The sequence below is a fragment of the Aulonocara stuartgranti genome, assembly GCF_965226115.1.
Source record: "Aulonocara stuartgranti genome assembly, chromosome: 13".
In the NCBI taxonomy this organism is placed as follows: Eukaryota; Metazoa; Chordata; class Actinopteri; order Cichliformes; family Cichlidae; genus Aulonocara; species Aulonocara stuartgranti.
This window is the reverse complement of record NC_138949.1, coordinates 4,753,937-4,774,216: the sequence shown is the minus strand read 5'-3', so window position 1 is coordinate 4,774,216 and position 20,280 is coordinate 4,753,937. Positions and strand designations below refer to the sequence as shown.

The following is a 20,280-nucleotide window of genomic DNA, read 5'->3' as shown; positions in this document are numbered from 1 at the left end:
CATTTAAGTTGATCAGGTTAGAAACAGAAAACTCAGTCACTTTATTTGCTAGAACAGAAACAGCCAACACTCTCCGACCATAGCAACCCAAGAATCAGTCGGAGTAACGGCTCACTCATGCACAAGAATAGAAGAAATAGTCTTAATGATTGTAGTTGGAACTTCAGGGAGCCCAGTGAAATGAGCTGTGGCTGTGAGAACCCCACTTTCTACTGAAAGAGGGAGCAGCTGGAATGGAGGTTGCGAGCTCCTCATCCTCTGCCCACAACACTGCCAATGAGGAGGCCGGAAATGGCAGCTTTACTTCCAACAGACCAGTCAGGACAACCTCCCACTGAGCTGGGAAATATCCATTTCCAGACTGAAGACCTAAGTAGCAACTGTGTCGAAGCTGGAAGGCTAGTGAGTACCAAAGGTCTAATAAACCATAGGAGAGCTCCTGATATGTGACTCGAACTAATGATACTGCCTCCACCGTCAGGACCTAGGCTTTCAGGTTGATGCACTGGCCAAGAACAAGTTAATAGTGAGGCTTGGGAGCGGGTAGATGGCACAGCTGGGTTTGAGGATTGTAACAGCGACAAGCCGGCTCATGAGGAGTACTCAGACAGGGTAAAGAGCTAAAAGTGCAGCAGCAGGTTGGAACTGTTTAAAAACTCAAAAACTGTTTTGAAATCACAATGATTTCAAAACGTTTTTTTGTTGCATCTCATAAATGACAAATGGTTCTGTTTTGGCAGTATATTGCGTTTTTTGAGATACTTCGTAAGCAACTTTTGTTAATGTCTGCATTTTAGTGTGTGTGCATGTATGCTAGTTAATTGCCACAGCAAGGAGAGAATGGTGAACACTCTGATTGGCTGTTGGCCCCTGGTGGAATCATGCTCCTCCCATGCAGGTAACGCATGCCCTGGCCGGAGGACTTTTTAACAAATAGATTTCTTCAATTTGGGATGTTTACCATTCCAAATAAATGAAGTGATTAGTGAGTCTAGAGATTTAAAGTTTAGAGTTTGATCGGGAGAGATTATAGCAGGAAGAATTTTTTCCAGCCTGTGCGCCAGTAGCTTAGACAGAATTTTAACATCCGTGTTTAACAGAGATACAGGCCTATAAGAAGCACAGTCCTTGCCCTTCTTAAGTAACACTGTGATACAGGCCTGGTAGCATGAAGGAGGAAGTGCCCCAGAGTCTAGCAATTCTGCAAAAACTTTGCAAAGGAAGGGAGACAAATCATCCAAGAATTTTTTATAAAAGTCTGTAGAAAATCCATCAGGACCTGGAGATTTCCCAGATTGCATAGATGCTATTCCCACCTGAATTTCTGCCTTTGAGACAGGGGCTTCCAGAGTCTGTCTGAGCCCTGGGGGGAGCGAGGGCATATCAATGGAGTCAAAGAAACCATGCAAATCTTTTACATTAACAGTAGATTCAAATGTGCAGCATTCGATACTGTTGACCATAATATCCTATTAGAGCGATTAGAACATGCTGTAGGTATTACAGGTACTGCACTGCAGTGGTTTGTATCATATCTATCTAATAGACTCCAATTTGTGCATGTAAATGGAGAGTCCTCTTCACACACTGAGGTAATTATGGAGTTCCACAGGGTTCAGTGCTAGGACCAATTCTGTTTACATTATACATGCTTCCCTTAGGCAGTATCATTAGAAGACATAGCATACATTTTCACTGCTATGCAGATGACACCCAGCTCTATCTGTCCATGAAGCCAGATAACACACACCAATTAGTTAAACTGCAGGAATGTCTTAAAGACATAAAGACCTGGATGGCCGCTAACTTTCTGCTTCTTAATTCAGATAAAACTGAGGTTATTGTACTCGGCCCTGAAAAGCCTAGAAATATGGTATCTAACCAGATTCTTACTCTGGATGGCATTACCTTGGCCTCCAGTAACACTGTGAGGAACCTTGGAGTCATTTTTGACCAGGACATGTCCTTCAATGCACATATTAAACAAATATGTAAGACTGCGTTCTTCCATTTGCGCAACATCTCTAAAATTAGAAATATCCTGTCTCAGAGTGATGCTGAAAAACTACTTCATGCATTTATTACTTCCAGGCTGGACGACTGTAACTCATTATTATCAGGATGTCCAAAAAACTCACTGAAAAGCCTTCAGCTGATCCAAAATGCTGCAGCAAGAGTCCTGACAGGGACTAGAAAGAGAGAGCATATTTCTCCTGTTTTGGCTTCCCTTCATTGGCTTCCTGTTAAATCCAGAATTGAATTCAAAATCCTGCTCCTCACATACAAGGTCTTAAATAATCAGGCCCCATCTTATCTTAATGACCTTGTAGTACCATATCACCCTATTAGAGCACTTCGCTCTCGCTCTGCAGGCCTACTTGTTGTTCCTAGAGTATTTAAAAGTAGAATGGGAGGCAGAGCCTTCAGTTTTCAGGTCCCTCTTCTGTGGAACCAGCTTCCAGTTTGGATTCAGGAGACAGACACTATCTCTACTTTTAAGATTAGGCTTCAAACTTTCCTTTTTGCTAAAGCATATAGTTAGGGCTGGACCAGGTGACCCTGAATCCTCCATTAGTTATGCTGCAATAGACATAGGCTGCCGGGGGATTCCCATGATGCATTGAGTTTTTCCTTTCCAGTCACCTTTCTCACTCACTATGTCTTAACAGACCTCTCTGCATTGAATCATATCTGTTATTAACCTCTGTCTCTCTTCCACAGCATGTCTTTATCCTGTCTTCCTTCTCTCAGCCCAACCGGTCGCAGCAGGTGGCCCCGCCCCTCCCTGAGCCTGGTTCTGCCGGAGGTTTCTTCCTGTTAAAAGGGAGTTTTTCCTTCCCACTGTTGCCAAAGTGCTTGCTCATAGGGGGTCATATGATTGTTGGGGTTTTTTCTCTGTATCTGTGAAGCGCCATAAGGCGACTTATGTTGTGATTTGGCGATATATATATAAAATTGAATTGAATTGAATTGAAAATGTATATAAAAAAATGTCACCACTCCATTGTCCGCCCTCACTCCGGTTATGATTTGTTTAGCCCTAATACCACGCAGTTGAGTGGCCAAAAGCTTACCGGTCTTTGCACCATGTTCGTAAAAATCGTTCTTGTTTCTAATCAGACATTCTTCCACTTGTCGAGTGGAAAGTAGGTTGAGTTTGGTTTGTAGACTTAAGCGTTCTTTGTATAGCGCCAGTGATGGTGACTGAGCGTACTGCCTGTCGATGTTTAAAATCTGGTCTGAAATAAGCCTCTGCTCCCGCTGTGCACACTGTCTTTTAAATGCTGCCACTGAGGAGATTTCTCCTCTCAGGAATGCCTTCAGAGCTTCCAACACCGTCTTGTTTGGCATACCAGGTGTTCTATTCTCGTTAAGAAAATTTTTAACTTTAGAAGAGATGTTAGAAACAAATTGTTCATCCGTGAGCAGCAATGGATCCAATCTCCAGAGCTTTCTCTGAAAAGCAGCCCTGAAAAGCTACTTTGAGCACGAGGGGGGCATGATCAGAGACAGTAATGCTTTCATAGCTGCAGAATCCAATACTATTAATTAGCAAATTATCAATAAAAAATTATCTATTCTAGTGTAGGTGTGGTGTACATGTGAGAAGAAGGAATAGTCTCTACCAGTAGGGAACAAAAACCGCCAGGGATCTGTGAGACTATAATCTTCAAGAAAAGACTTGACATAAGTTGCAGATTTGTTAAGAGTAGCAGCTTTGGGGGATGAACGATCTAAAACCGCATCCAAATAAAGATTAAAATCGCCAGAATTAAAGAGTGAGTATTTAAGTCCAGGAGGTGTGAAAACAGGCGTAGAAAAAATTGCACATCATCAAAATTGGGTGCATAAATATTGGCCAAGGTCACAGACCTGTCGCAGAGTTTGCCAGACACTATTATAAACCGACCGTTTTTGTCTGACACAACAGTGGATGGAACAAATGTGATGTTCCGATCGATAAGAATAGCTGTACCCCTGGCCTTTGCTTTAAAATTAGAGTGAAACATCTGTCCTGACCAACATTTCGCCAAGCGTGAGTGATCCGAATCCTGCAAGTGAGTCTCTTGCAAAAAAACTATCCCGGGCTTAAATTGCTTCAGGCGTGATAAGGCTCTCTTTCGCTTTATTGGGTGGTTCAACCCCCTCACATTCCAGCTAACAAAGGTAAGATTACCACTCATCAAGGAAGTCCCACATTTTTATGTGCAGAGTTGCCCAAGGAGGGAAGGGAGGGGACGAAAACAACAACAACAACAACAACAACAACAAAAAACATGACAACCAACCCCACCCCAGAAATAAAATGCAATACAATAACATATCACTGCGTAAAAAAAAAAAAAAAACCAATACCACCCACCAATATCTCCCCAGCAGGTTGCAAAAGCAACCGTGTAAGCCCCTGCTTTCTTCCCATACTAGTCCCAGTTTTCAGGACATGAAGAAGAGAAAGAAAAAAGAACAAGAACAAATCCTACCCGTTGTTTCTACGCATGCGCACAACACAAAATTCTGTGGCGAACCGTCCTGCCTTTGTGAATATAAGCTACAAACATACTTTGACTGGTAAAATTAAGTGCCAAACCGTCCTACCTTTGTAAATGTGACGTACAAGCATACTTTAACAGCTATAATTAAGTGGCAAATCGACCTACCTTTGTTAATAAGAGCTAGAAACATACTCTGACGGGTAAAATTACGTGCCAAACCATGCTACCTTTGTGAATGTTACCTACAAGCATACTTTAATGGGTAAAATGAAGTGGCAAACCGTCCTGGCTTTATGAATGTGAGCTACAAGCATTCTCTAATGGGCAAAGTTACGTGGCAAACCGTCATACCTACTTACATTTGTGCTGGAATTACTCTGTGACAGCAGAAATGTGCATAAACTACTTACGGTAGGACGTTTTGCCAAAGTAGGACGTTTTGTCAGAACACCGGAAAACGGAAGTCCATGGATGGAGCTTTTAACAGTTGCTTCTGCGTCCTCTCCAGTAGACTTTGGGATACACAAAGTTATCCCTCATGCTATGGGCCGGGAGACAGTATCTTGAAGCTTAAAAAAGTTTGTTTGATTCTGAGCTAAGTCTCTTTAAGGCACAAAACCTACTATTAGGTTTGTTTTCTACCAAGTCTCCATCACTCCCTCTGACTTACCTCTCACTTCTCTAAGTTGTGTAATTCTGAGATATACAATATAATCTGTAGTCTTTATTGCAGTTTGTCAATTTGTGAGTGTTCTTCTATCCAAGCTTTCTGCATGTTTTCCCAGATTACCAATGATCCACAAGTGTCTGTTCTTCAATCCCCCAAGTCTGGTGGAGGGGTGAGGAGGAGGAAGAGAGACTGGGTTATTCCTCCACTCAGTGTTACTGAGAATAAGAGAGGAACCTATCCCCTGAAAGTAGCTCAGGTATGAGGAACTGAAGGACCTTGTGAAGAATTTGACACTAAAGTGCATTGTAAATGTTTATATGTTTCCTCTGCAGTCAGCAAGTCTTTTCCCCCTATTTTGAATTCTCATTATTGAATCTGCAGAGTTTTCACTTTTCTTGGATGTGTCTTTGTCATAAGCTGACCTTGTTAACTTTAGTTGAGTAAAAATATGTACATTTTTGGTGAAAGAAACGTTATTTCTTAAATACAGATCAAAAGTTTATTTGCTATTTACGATAATGAGAGCAAGATATTAGCAGTCAACAGTAACTGTCCCACACCTGGGGGAAAAATTAGAATAACAGATTTATCCTAACCAGAGACCACATACACACATACAGAGTCATGTTTCACCCTATTTACATACAGTTGAGCTTAATTTGTCTCACCATAAATGTATTGATATCCACTGCAAGGAAAGAAAGTAAAACGTTTAGTCATATTTTGTGTTTGAAATTTCAGCGTTTAAATGCTAAGCCTGGTCCTGCTGGAAATTTCTTCCTGTTAAGAGTGGTTTCCCTTCCCACTGTCACTAAGTGCTTCCAGACCAGCTGATTCTTGAGGTTCTTTCTCAAATATTGTAGCATCTTTAGGCGGCTTTTGTTGTGAATTGGTACAATATAAATAAAAGTGAATTGGGGGCCACGTGAGCTCAGTGGATGAGCAGGCAACCACACGTCACATGGCTGCAGTGCAGCAGTTTGACGTGCAGCGCTTTCCTGTGTGTGTGTTTCCCTTCTCCTTCTTCCCCGTTTTCTGTGTATCTTCACTGCTACATTATCCAATTAAGGTAAAAGATGATATTATAGAAAAAAAAAACATTAAAATGGTTAGCACCAACAGTAAGCTAATTAGTTAAAATTAGTAACTGTAGCTTGTCTTCTGATAAAAAAGAAACACATTTAAAAAATCCCAAGTGCTTAGAGAATCTAGCAATCTTGTTGATTTGAGGAATCTCTTGATATTTTTGAAGATGAACTTCCACGGCTTCTTTATTGTTGCATAACCTTTACCATAGACAGTGAGAGTGATCTAACTCCGTCCTGTGTGTTTTTTCCAGATCCGCTCTAGTGACGATAAAAAAAAGAAGCTCTTTTACAGCATCACTGGTCCTGGAGCTGATCTGCCTCCTGCTGGTCGTTTCACAATGGACAGAGAGACGGGCATTCTGTATGTAACACAGCCACTCGACAGAGAGGAAACAGCCAGTTACACGGTAATCATCCTCACTTTGTCCAAATGTGTTCCAAAGTGAGTATGTTTTAAAGATCACTTAATAATAAAAACCTTTATCCTGATTATTCTATCATGTTGTTTTTTTGTAACATCTTGTGTTTCAGGATCATATTGAAATTAATTCAGTTTTTTAATCAACTACAGACAATACTTCACAGTTAAGAAATAAGATTCTTGATGTGCAGATCAGTCTGAAATGTTCAGTTTAGATAAGTATTAAGAGTCTTTACTAGTTTTACTAGGTTTGTTAAACCTTTACAGCTGGACATTGCAGGTCTTTTTGGCTGTTTTGAAATGGAACACACAAAAACCCTTTTGAGAGACAGAAACAAGAAGTCAAGTGACGCCTCACAAAATCTACTGTAAATGAATCAAATGTGTAGAGTCAAGACAATAAGTCTTTTCATTTCATTTTATTTCTAGAATTTTAAAATAATTCAATTCAGTTTATATTAAATTCACCAGTCACACTGAAATCTTTACCTTGTTTGTATTGTGTGTAATGTTGAAGGTGAATCAAACATGTTGAAATCTTCTGCCTGTGTAGTTTGAAGCACATGTTGTGGTAGATGGAGCAGGACAAGCTGAGGATCCCATGGAGATTATAGTCATTGTGATCGACCAGAACGACAACAAACCTTATTTTACGGTGGAGTACAACGCAAATGTTGCTGAGGCCACGGCCAACGGTATGTTTAAACATATTTTTGACATTATTTTGTTTTTTGAGATATTGAACAAGCAAACTTGTTGGCACTTATTTGCAGTTTTCTTTATTTTTTAAAACTATCTACAATTCTCATCAATAGAAATCAATGTAGTGCAGAGGTTTAAATGCAATGAGTTTTAAGATAACCTTCAGAAAATTACAATGTGGGTTGGAATGAAATTAGACTTTTTACGCTAACTCTATTTTGATTTAATAAATTCTTAAATGAAGCAATGTGAAGACCTTCTAAAACTTCTGCTCTTTATTTCCTTTTTCTGAATTCCTCCACTCCAGGGACTGAGGTGGTTAGGGTTGAGGCCAAAGATGACGATGAGCCAAATACTGACAACTCAGAGCTCCGCTATCGTATTCTGAACCAGGACCCACCACTGCCCACTGACAACATGTTTGAAATCAACCCAATTACTGGAAGTATCCGAATCACTGGTAGAGGACTGGATAGAGAGGTAAGACTTGTTAAACATATTTAACGTACAAGTGTCCTTTTACACCTAAGTACTGAAAAAAGCATTTTATAATGAATCAGGATCAGTAGTCTGCCTGTCACTGCTAGAAATCAGTCAGAAAGAGGATGCTGCATCAAAACACTGCTGGTGATTTCTTCAATTGTGAAACTTGAAAATGTTTGCCTTCAAATAAAAGTTTTACTTAATGTTGAAACCAACAGATTTCATGAGGCTACACTTTTACTTTACAGGCTAACAGTCTCTATTTCTGGCTTACATTTCACCAGTGGCCCCCAAACCCCGGGCCAAGTCGTTTGGTACCGGGCTGCGAGAGTTGAGGCTCGGGTGTGAAATTCATGGTTTTCAGGGTTTTTATTGTTAACTCGGTTTCCCTGGGTCTTTTTCTGGGGGTTCTTGGGAATCAGGGCTATCCGGCCTTCAGTTAGCCATTCCAGGTGTGGAGGAGGTCTCACTGACAAGCAGCTGGTTCATTTGTACTTATAGGCGTTCACATGGAGTACAGTATGTTTCTTCAGTCAGTAAATGTGAACCACGTCGGGGCCTGGTGCTGTCCAATTCTTCATAGAGACCCTTTCTTGGCTTGTCTGCCACTGTGATGGTTACCCGTACCTGTTCAGGAAAGTTGCTGTTGTCTGTTCTTAGATCCACTAGCCACTGAGCATTGGCGTTATAGGTTGCGTACTTCTATATGCGCTTCGAATATTGCTTTGTCTACAGCCTTGGTGATGCTATTCCCATATTGTTCCCCTGCCATTCTGTTGCTCACCCCTTCAGTGGAGAACAGCTGGTTTATTCTGTTGCCTTCTATTACTCTGGTATAGTTCTTTAAGCAGCTGGCCCAGGCTGTAAGTCATTGTTTGGCAGTTTCTAAGGTCTAAGGTATGGACAGCTTGCTGTACTTACGCACATTCTTCATTGCACCTTTCTGCAGCTCCGATAGTTGGCAAACTTCCCTCCCTGCCACCTTGAGCATACATAGATCAAGGTATGCATGGTATATATCAATCATAGACAAAAAATGCCAGGACTGATTTTTTTTTTGTCCCAGTCCAGTCTGGCTCTAGTTAAGATAGGAATCCTTGCACTTGGCAGCAGTGTTGGGTAAGTTACTTTAAATTAGTAACTTAGTTACATTACTAGTTACTTCTATCAAAAGTAACTTAGTTACTTCAAGTTACTCGTTACCTTCAAAGTAACTAGTTACTAGGGAAAGTAACTTTGGTTTTACACGGAATTCTCTTGTTAATGTGTTGCTTCTATAACTTTGCCAGTCTTGTACGCCTTTTACATCCAACACAAAAACTGCAGTCGTGGTGCTTTCGATTGTACTCAGAACTCGGAAATTCTGCCTTCTGAATAGGAAGATGTAGGTAACACCAGACTGCAGATGAGTTGCATACAGGGCTGGACTGGGACAAAAAATCGGCCCGGGGATTTTGACTAGAGACCGGCCCACCATTATAGGAAAAATCATAAAGCCTTTGAATGAAAACCAACGCTGTTGTGACAGTGATGTACCATGTTCTGATGGTATATATGCATCAATCTATCAATCGTTTGTTGTAAGATTCAGATAATTATTTTTTAAAAGCTAGACATTTTAAATGAGAATAAGAAAGAAAAGTATTTTTTTGTGCCCCCCTCTCCCTGTTAATGCCCTACATGCCCACCTGGCAACACTTTGCTATACCCGCCCCTGCACAGTTACCAGCTGTCAGCTACTTAGAAAAGGATCCTGGTGTTATTTGTCTCTCAGAAACAGTTCATAACTTCCCTTCAACTCATTCATGTCACCTAAAAGGTAAACCTGTTTCTCCATCACCTGTTCAGCTCTGATGATTCAGTAAGGACATCTCCTGGTTTCATCTTCATGTTTCCCTCTCACCAGATAACCAAACCGACATCATGACCAGCAGCTTTACAGCTGTGGCTCCAGCAAACATCAGCTGATACTAGAAAGTAATATTAAATAAATTCTAACAACAGCTGATTAAGCTTAAACGTGCTGCTGTTGTTTAGCACGACATCAGCTGGTTTCCTCTTTCTGGCGCAAAGTGGGCGATAAATAAACAAGAGAGGCGATCAGCTGATCATTGATCAGTTTCATGATTGAAGTAGCAACAGGAGAGGGAGGGGGAGAATGAGAGAAGAAGAGGCAGCTGTGCAACGTAAACACAGAATAACTCCAGCTTTGTGTCTTTTTCATTGTAGCTGAAGTACGGGACAAACTGTGTTCCTGTTCAGCTCAATACGAAACCTGTAATATTTTCTCTGAATAAGAGACGATTCGGTTTTTTAGGGGACGGTTGGCAACTCTAATAATTAACCTTATGAACAAAATAAAGTTCAACATCAGTAACATAGCACCCACCCAGCTGTATAGAAACCCAGTCATGCTAGCTAGCACGCAGTACGGAAAAAGTCAGAGTAACGAAAATAAACTCCACCTAAACTTGTTTTTTTATTGGTTTACCCAGATAGACTGCAGGTCATAACTTCTTACCTGAAGTTCAGTTCACCTGACACTCGGACCGGCGCCCGCCTCGGGTCTCTCTTCCTTCTCCGTCCCCTTTTTCTCATCCACCACTTGCTAATGTTACTGAATCTGTGGAAGCTCTGCGATGTCACCACACGAAGTAACGAGTAACGAGCCTATCTAAATCCCAGTAACGACTAACGCGTTCCTGATTTTGGCATAATAACTAGTTACCGTGCTCGCTACCACAATAATAACGTAGTTACTGTAACGCGTTAGTCCCAACACTGCTTGGCAGTGTGTAGAAGCAGTAGGTACCCCACCTGTCGAAACTGGGGTGAAGCACACCAAAACCTTGGTGAGTCGTGGTCACATGACCTAGGTGTTTTGAACCACGCTTTGGAGCGGTGTATCGAAACTTCTGTGCTTCGGAAGCTTGACACAGCGTCGACACGTCTGTTTCGAACTTCCCATGCCAAACAAACAGCCTCCTGCTAGCTGGTCAGGGAATACACTATATTTAAAAAGTTTCGACACGGCTATTATTAGTTAATGGCATCAGGTTTACAGGTATTTGTCATAAGCAAAATATAAAATGAGTTTCGCTTCAGCCTTTCGGCAGAGTGCCAAGCCTTCATAGATGAACGACTCTAGTCAGCAGTTTGAAAGCTGTGTGTTATAGAAGTGTGTAAACTGATGTCAGTGTTTCTTCCTTCCTGTTGATGAGCTGATTTACCTTAACAGTCCCTGTATCTTAACAGAAATATCCACAGTACACTCTGACAGTGCAAGCAGCAGATATGGCAGGAGAAGGGTTAACTGGACAAACCAAAGTCATCCTCACGGTGACGGACAGCAATGACAACGCTCCAGTCTTCACTCAGAGCTCAGTAAGTATGAAGTAACTGGAAACTTCCTGTTTAACTGCTGCTTTTTCACTCTGTTAAAGCAGAATACATTCATCCTGTATCTAAATGCATTACTAATGTTGCACTCACACATAGTAAAAACAGCAAAAACCCACAATAGAACAAAACATGTCCACAGCATGTGCACTTTAGCAGCTGTTCAACATGTGCTACATTTTGTGTGTAACTTTGGCATTTACATGTGGACAGCCGGCAATGAGTAAAATACTGCTGTCAATTTAAGTAAAAATTATTAAAGAAATTATAATATTTATATCTACATAGTAGAGCTGCCTCCACGTAGTTGACAACTAGTTGTCACAAATGAAAATGTAGTTATCTATAGATTTTGAGATGCATCAGGGTGCCCTGGTTTGTACAGGGAATAGTGAGTCTTTGACAGCACATGGAAAATATGCTAATATGGTTAAAAACACTTTTGTTCCATTTTTAGTGAATTAACTTTATTTAATAAAATTCCACAGCTGTGCAGTAAGTAATGATCCCAGTATAATGACAGACTACAAAATGAGGCCATTATTCTCTATCCCTAATGAGGAGGCTTTAGATCTGTTTTCACTGCCATCCTTTATTTTCTCACAGTATACTGCAACAGTTGATGAAAACAAAAAGGATGTTGTGGTGGTTAGGATGATGGTAACAGATGAGGATGAACCACAAACTCCAGCCTGGAACGCCAAGTTCAAGATCGTTAGTGGTGATCCTGATGGAGTTTTCACAGTAAAAACGGGAACTAACAAACAGGAAGGAATCCTTTCTACTGCAAAGGTAGGAAGAAAATCAGGAATTCATTCATAATATTGGAAGATAATTGTCATCAATGAGTATTTTCTTTAGTCGATGGAAGTACTTTCTGTGATTTGTTGTAACTTAACATTGCCAACACCCTTATGTTTTTTTTCTCTTCCTTCCAACCAGGAGCTGGACTTCGAGAGGGCCAGCAAGCACACTCTGTTGGTTTCAGTGGAGAATGAGATTCCTTTTGCTGGTGTTTCTGTGGTCACTTCTACCGCCACAGTGGTGGTGAATGTGAGAGATGTGAATGAAGCTCCAATATTTGATCCAAAGGAGCTTCTTGTGGTAAAACCAGAGGACCTTGCTGTGGATGAAGCCGTGGTGCAGTACACTGCTTCAGACCCAGACACTGCACGCAAGCAGACAGTCTTGTAAGTCAAACAGGACAAAAAAACGCCTTTTTACTATGAACAAATTTCTCACTGACAGAGACAATGACTGACCTCATAAGTGCCTCAAACATTCAGTTTTTCAGTCAAAAGTACACTATAAAAACACTTCATTAGTACCCAGACTTTGTTTTTTGGCACCTGGCAAACCGACTGAGGGGCTGTAAAAAAGAGGCGTTCAGTTTCCAAACAGGGAATAAAAGTCTGTAAAATGTGTAATATTTCCTTGTAAATTTACATAAATAATAAATTGGTGGAAACAATAGTCGAAGAAAAGAAGTGACTATATATCCATTGATCATTTGAAGGTAAAACTATAGTATATATATCATTTATTTTTGGCTCCACCCACATGGAAAAGAAATAGTAAAAACTTATATGTGATTACTCATGAAAGTGGCCACTTTCATATATTTTTTTAGGAAGTATCCAAAACATACAAGTTTCATTATATAATTTTTCAAGGGATCTTATATCTGTTTTCACTCTTATATGCTTTTCATACAAGTTTCACACAAGACAGATACAAACTTTATAAGATTTATATACATCTTTTCCATATGAGCATAGTTGGTTTGGCAAGTGAGAAGTTGTTGGTTCAATTCCAGTCCACAATACAAATCACTGCAAAATCTGGTCAGAAAGGGGATTTGGAAAACACCAAGTGAGCGACATTTCTCTGGGTGAAAATTGTTTGTTTATATCTGAAGGGAATGTCCAGACTGCTTCAAGCTGATAGGAGGGCAACAGTGACTCAAATAACCACTAGATATTCATAGGTAGACATGCATAACCATCATATGAAGAGCAGCATCTCTAAATGCACAGCACATTCATCCTTGAAGCAGATGGGCTACACCAGTGAACCATCACAGTGCGGGACACAGTTGTTAGCTAAAAACAAACAAACAAACAAAATACAGTTCACTTGGGTTCACCAGAGTTGGAAAAACAAAGATTGGAAGAATATTGTCTGGTCTGAAGAGTTTTGATTTCTGTTGGATGGTAGGATTACATTTTGACAAGCATGAAAGCAATGAAAAGCATGACTCCATCCTGCCTTATGTCAACAATTCAGGATGTCAGTAATGGTGTGAAAGATGTGTTCTTGGCACTTTGAGCCTCTTAATACCAATACTAATTCCACGGCCTGCTTCTGGCTGTATCCCTGCCTTCGGTGTACCAATCTTCGTATTGCTGCTTCCAGCAGGATAACACACCATGTCACAAAACTCAGATAATCTCAAACTGGTTTCTTGAACATGACAGGAACGCTCTGTTCACTGACTACAATTTGCATGATGCTGTCAGGTCAATATAGACCAAAATCTCTGAAGAATGTTTTCAAAATAGGTTCCAGCCCAGTACTACCACTGATTACCAGAGCGAGATGAACTGGTTCTCTCTTTTCTTTTCTTTTTTTAAAATAGATGTAACAATCCTAACAATGCAAAGTGTTGACGTACTTAACAAAAAAAAAACACTTTGTATATGTAATTCAAAATAGATGTGGTACACAAATATTTCTAAAAATATTTGTGTACCACATCTATTTTGGCTACCTCTGGCTACCCTCATAGTACATTTGGCTTGCTTATCAAAGCCCCAAATATAAAGAACGTGAGAAACCTGTAACAGTTCATTTGTCCAATTACAGTTATCATAACACCATGGATTAAACATGAGGGAAGAATTAAGAGATAAAATAATGATAATATTAAGAAGAAATATTAAAAAGAAGAAATATTAAGAAGAAACATATAAGATATTAAGAAGAAAGATAAATATTATTGTCACTCGTGGTCTACACAGAGCTACATTTGCATAATAAAAATACAGCCCGACAAATGTCCAAAATCAAATAACACACTGTGCCATATTGTGAAACATGCTAATTCTAATCATCCTGCCTGCACAGTATTACCATCTTTTCTGTGACTGTCTTGTACAGGTACAAAATATTGACTGACCCAGCAGGCTGGCTGAACGTGGACAAGGACACAGGTCTTATTAAAGTGAGAGCGTCCATGGACAGAGAGGGTATCTTTGTCACAAACAACAGATACATCGCAACCATCGGGGCCTATGATGATGGTAGGTGGGAGTTAAGACTGATGCAGATTATTATCATCATTTGACTCCCATACACAATGACCACTGATATGATTTCATAAAATAACAAGTGTCTGAATAATTACACTGGTAAACAAGAGTTTTGCTGTGGCTCTTTCACCTCTACTTTAACAAATCTGTACAATGTCAGAGATGAACATGAGGAAAGAGTTTATCAAGAAACAAAAGTGATATCAGGGAAACAGGCAAACAAAATGTATTTTATTGTTCACTGGATTAAGGTGTGTGTGCACGTGCGCTCGCTCTTTGCAATACAAATTCCAGTACAAACAGATGTTCCTGGCATGCTCACAGCTAATAACATTGTTGCCCTTTGTTAATGGGTTGCATTTATATAGCACTTTTCTAGGCACCCAAAGCGCTTTACAATTCCACTATTCATTCACTCTCACATTCACACACTGGTGCAGGGAAGCTACAGTTGTAGCCACAGCTGCCCTGGGGCAGACTGACAGAAGCAAGGCTGCCATATCGTGCCATCGGCCCCTCTGGCCAACACCAGTAGGCGGTAGGGTAAAGTGTCTTGCCCAAGGACATAACGACCCAGACAGAGAGAGCAGGGGGATCGAACCGGCAACCTACCGGTTACAGATAAGCTTCCCAATCTCCTGAGCCACGGTCGCCCTTTGTTGCAGTACCTTCAATTATTTGTGTGTCAAATGTCAGTTATGTAAGAACTGGAAGACCAGAGGAAAGTCTCTGAGCGTTAAAATTTGGACTATATTTCACTTTGTCGATGGAACCCACCTGTGAACATCTGTGTTTGTTCTGTGACCAGATGCAGTCCCAGCTACAGGAACTGGTACTCTGATCATTCAGCTGGAAGATGTCAATGACAATGCTCCCATCATTGAGCAGCATAAAATTATGGTATGTCTTATTTCCCACCAGCTCAACAGGTGTTTTCATCTAACACATCAAATAGTGGTGCAGGATGGGTGTATTTATTGAATCTACCGACTTCAAGATGCGATCAATTAAAAAGTTTAACCAAGCCCTATTTATGCAGTCATGTGATACAGAATATTAGCATAAAGGCTTTGTGTTTCCTCAGGTGTGCAACAAGGATCCAGCTCCTCAGCTGCTCTCAGTAACAGATAAAGACGGACCAGAATTTGGAGCTCCCTACTCGGTGTCTTTACAGGGCACGTCAAAGACCAACTGGACCGCTAGGATGAACGACACCAGTATGTAAACTGTATAAAGTGATGCTGTCCAGTCACATGGCCAGAATTTGAAATATTTTGAAATAGAAACGTAATATATTTCATGACTTGTGTTGAGATTATTTCCTGCGAATATCTGTTTTGGGTTTTTTTAGGAACAGGCATCATCTTGAATTTAGCCACTGAGCTGCCCAGTGGAAATTACAGTGTTATACTGACAGTGGCAGACAAGCATGGGTTGGGGCAGGACAACATCATCAAAGCTGAAGTGTGCGACTGCAAGGGAGAAGATTTGATGTGTACTCAGCGTGCTTTAGGTGGCAGCAACCTGCCCATTATTCGGGGAGTACTTGGAGGCATTCTGCTGCTCAGTGAGTTGTGAATGGATTTATAACTTGTAGCCTCTGTTTTCTTTCCCAGCTAAGTGGATTTGGTTGGTTGTTGTGTGCTAAACTTTGTGCTCTGTGTTCAGTGCTGGTCCTGGTTGTGCTGTTTGTCAGTCTGAGGAAAGAGGAGCAGAAGGAGCTAACATCTAAAGACAACATCTTCTACTATAACAGAGAGCAAAGTAGAGAGGATGATCAGGTAAATGGACACCAGTTCTGATTGCAGCGTTAGCCTCATCCACACCTGTGTCTTCATCCACACCTGGTCCGGCCTCTGTGTCTTCATCCACGCCTGGTCCGGCCTCTGTGTCTTCATCAACCTCGTCTGCTCCTGCCTCGTCTGGTCCTGCGGTTGCCACACCGTCATTGGACCCAGCTCATCCTATTCCGCCTCGCCTCTGCCGGCCGCTTTCCTTTTCGCCACCGCTGGCTTCGCGGTCGTCCTCCGGACCTGCTCGGTGGCCACCACTGCCTTCCAAGTGGCCGGCCTCCTGATTTGTTTTGTCTGCACCACCGCCGTTGCCGTGTGCACGGTCGGCCCCCAGAACTGTTTGTACGGTTAGATGTAACGGTTTAGGATTTGTGTTCTCATGTTTTGTGTGGGTTTAGTTCCATGTGTCATTTTCTGTCTGTCTCTCAATGTCGAGTCTGCGTCTTTGTGTAGTGATCTGCGTCTCATGTGAGTGTGTTCAGTTTACCTGCCTTGTCTCGTCTCGTTAATTACTCCCAGCTGTGTCCACCACCTGTAATCTCCCTGTGTTTCTCTGTGTGTATTTAAGTCGTGTCTTCTGTCATTGTAGTTGCTGGTCCGTCTGTGTATCTACCATGTTCCTTTCGTGTGTTCTCCCTGCTGTCACAGTCATATACCATCTTCCGTCTTCCTTCATGTTCAGGTTCGTGTCCTTGTTCAGGCTCAGTAGTTTAGTTGTCCAGTATAGTTTAGTTCTCCGTTTACCATTTGTCCATCTATATTTTTGTGTTTAATAAACCACCCTCACACCTTTGCAAGTGCCTGCGTTTGGATCCTCCTTTATTTCTTCCACACGGCTCATCTCACTCACCGTGACACTTCCGTTGTGTTTTGGAGTTTGTATGTGCTTTGTCTCTAGGGGCCACCGTATGTGACTGATGCAAGCCAGATCCTTTTATTTAGCAAAACTGTGATTAATAGTTAAATATTATTGTTGAGGGGCACAGACAGGACCCCACCCCGCTCTGCACGTGCCTGATTTTAAGTATAAAATGGAATCCTGTTGTTGCATAGAGAACAGAAGTGCACCAAAAGTTTGTGGTCACGTGACCTGTGTGCTTTGAACTGCGTTTCCAAACATCTGCGCTCGACACATTGTCGAAATGTCAGTATCTGCAGAATGTGGCTTGCTGAGCTCAGACTCAGAGCACTGTTGGTAATACTGCTGCCAGCTCCTACTATCTGCTGTGTATCTGTGAAGTCAAGGGCGTAGATTTCGTTTTGGCATTGGTGGGGACGAATGATTCAGTTTTTTTTCCCTTTTGTCTTTGCTTCTTGATAACAAAAGGAGAAATGTACTTGCCTACATATGCTATTCTACATGCTTTTAAACCATTTAAAATTACAATTGATAGTTTTATATGTGAGTTATATAATGCTAAATTACAATTAAACAAATGACTAAGTATTTTAGACTTTGGTTTACTTCAGCCATATTCAATATAAATCAGGTATCATACAAAAATAAAAATAACTTCATATTCAGCAGGGCTGGACTGGGACAAAATATCGGCATTTTGACTAGTGGTCCCACCATGGTATTATAGGAAAAGTCATAAATCCTTTGAAGCCTTTATAATTAAACTTAAACCTACACCACCTTCCCTATTCTGGTATTCTAAACAGTAACACCTCATTTATAATTACATATACCTATAACTAAAAGGGTTGCTAACTCCCAGCAAAAAAAGAAAAAAAGTAGGGAACCACTCCCCCACCCTCTGCCTCAAGATGCTTAACTAACAAAACCGATTTAAATTTAATGCGCGTATAAAACAAATGCACATAAATCTATTATTTTTCTCCAGTAATTAAATAGATTCAACATCTTTCTTCAACAGAATTGCAGACTGCACAGAAGGTACCTTAACAAAGTAAAGAATACTATAACTTACTAGGGTATATACTAACGAGACTTAATATTTACTGAATACAATAATGGATTTCTATACATTTTACATCAGATGAAAATGTTGGTTGAAAGATTCAGGTAATTATTTGTTAAAAGCGAGACATTTTAAATGAGAATAAGAAAGAAAAGTATTTCTTTGTGCCCCCCTCTCCCTGTTAATGCCCTACCTGGCCCCCTGGCAAAACTTTGCTAGACCCGCCCCTGCACAGTTACCAGCTGTCAGCTACTTAGAAAAGGATCCTGGGGTTATTTCTCAGAAACAGTTCATAACTTCTCTTCAACTCATGTCACCTAAAAGGTAAACCTGTTTCTCCATCACCTGTTCAGCTCTGATGATTCAGTAAGAACATCTCCTGGTTTCATCTTCATGTTTCCCTCTCACCACATATCCAAACCAACATCTTGACCAGCAGGTTTACAGCTGTGGCTCCAGCAAACATCAGCTGATACTAGAAATTAATATTAAATAAATGCTAACAACAGCTGATCAAGCTTAAACGTGCTGCTGTTGTTTAATGCGACCTCCGCTGGTTTCCTCTTTCTGGCGCAGAGAGAAAAGCCGATCAGCTGATCATTGATCAGTTTCATGATTGAATTAGCAACTTTCTAGCTGAAGTAGTACGGGACAAATCGCGTTCCTTTTCACCTTAACTTTAAAGTTTGACCTCCTCGGCTGTAATTGGTCCAGGCCAGAGTCGATCATGACCAACTGGCCAATCCACCACCGTTCATTTATACCGTTAAAAAAAGAAAAGGAAGAAAACCCCATCGGCCCATAAAAACGAAAAATCACGAGCGGCCCACTGGGCAAATGCCCGGTATGCCCGATGGCCAGTCCAGCCCTGAAATACAGTCATGACAATAAACATGAGTTCAAGGACTTAACAACATTACTTCAGTTATGTTGTCAGTGACCTCGCCTCTTCACCTCTGTCTGAGCTACAACATGGCAGAGCTGCCTCTGTCACCTGATAAATAACAGTGAGACATTCAAATACATGCAGTCACACATGTGCTTCAAATACAGTCATTGAAACAACAGGTCATCATCCAATTCCACCTGTGATCTTGTGTCACCATTACTCTCTGAGCTTTGTGTTGGTTCTTCTGTCACCTGACAAATAGGACATACATGACAATAAGAATAAAATGTGCAGCTGCTTCAGTGTTTCTGTCAAATTGTGCAGATCTTGACTCATCAGTAATGTTTGTAGGGTGAGTGCATTTTTACAACAATTTGTGCAAACTGCACTGCAAGGTGGAATATTTGCAAAATCGTGACTACCTCATGATATTTTGTCTCAAAAATTAACCCTATGAATATGTCAGTGCCATTAGGATAAAATTGTCACCAACATTTTGACTTTAGACATATAATTTTAACAGCCTCTGTAAACTAATATCCTGGCTCGCTCGAGGCTACGTTTTCTCTGACAGTTTCAATCAAAATTAGAAATGCTGCTCTTGGAGTGCTGCCTGTTGTGCAGTTAGTTTCCAAAACACGTTATTAATGGGTACATACAATTTTAGACTAATGTGGGCCAAAGCCTAGCATAGCCTGTAACATTATTATGACGGACACATTTTATGAGTGAACTTGAGTTTAAGTGACTTACAGGTTTCTTTGAAAAATACTTTCTTATATCCAGGTTCTTCCTTTTTGCTGCCATCCTCCTCTCCTCCTGGCAGCGCAGGCTTGCCGCTGCTAAAACTAAACAGAGCTCACTGAAAAGCACAGCCAATCACATTGGCCATATTTCTCACATGACGTAGGACTCAAGTAGAGAACATAATTTAACTCTTTCTGCACCGCTGGGTGAATGAGACGCTGACAGATGTTTTTTTGTTTTTTCTTTCTATCGGGTTGTTTTTCTTTACTCAAAGAGATCAAATTATTGGTGGGGACAATTCAATAATTGCCGGATATTGGTGGGGACATGTCCCTTCCGTCCATGCCAAATCTACGCCC

At 40.9% G+C, this 20,280-nt stretch overlaps 1 protein-coding gene across 1 annotated transcript in view; it reads left to right on the top strand.

The window, feature by feature from the left end:
* Positions 1-17,153, top strand: part of LOC309720893 (B-cadherin-like) — a 40,482-nt gene extending 23,329 nt beyond the window's left edge. The window contains exons 2-13 of the mRNA XM_082558119.1: positions 5,279-5,419; positions 6,503-6,658; positions 7,226-7,367; positions 7,682-7,854; positions 11,113-11,241; positions 11,863-12,048; positions 12,199-12,446; positions 14,416-14,558; positions 15,376-15,467; positions 15,652-15,784; positions 15,919-16,134; positions 16,236-17,153. Coding sequence (XP_082414245.1) covers positions 5,279-5,419; positions 6,503-6,658; positions 7,226-7,367; positions 7,682-7,854; positions 11,113-11,241; positions 11,863-12,048; positions 12,199-12,446; positions 14,416-14,558; positions 15,376-15,467; positions 15,652-15,784; positions 15,919-16,134; positions 16,236-16,369 — 1,893 coding nt within the window. The 3' untranslated portion in view covers positions 16,370-17,153. The remainder of the gene's footprint in view (positions 1-5,278; positions 5,420-6,502; positions 6,659-7,225; positions 7,368-7,681; positions 7,855-11,112; positions 11,242-11,862; positions 12,049-12,198; positions 12,447-14,415; positions 14,559-15,375; positions 15,468-15,651; positions 15,785-15,918; positions 16,135-16,235) is intronic.
* The last annotated feature ends 3,127 nt before the right edge of the window (positions 17,154-20,280 follow it).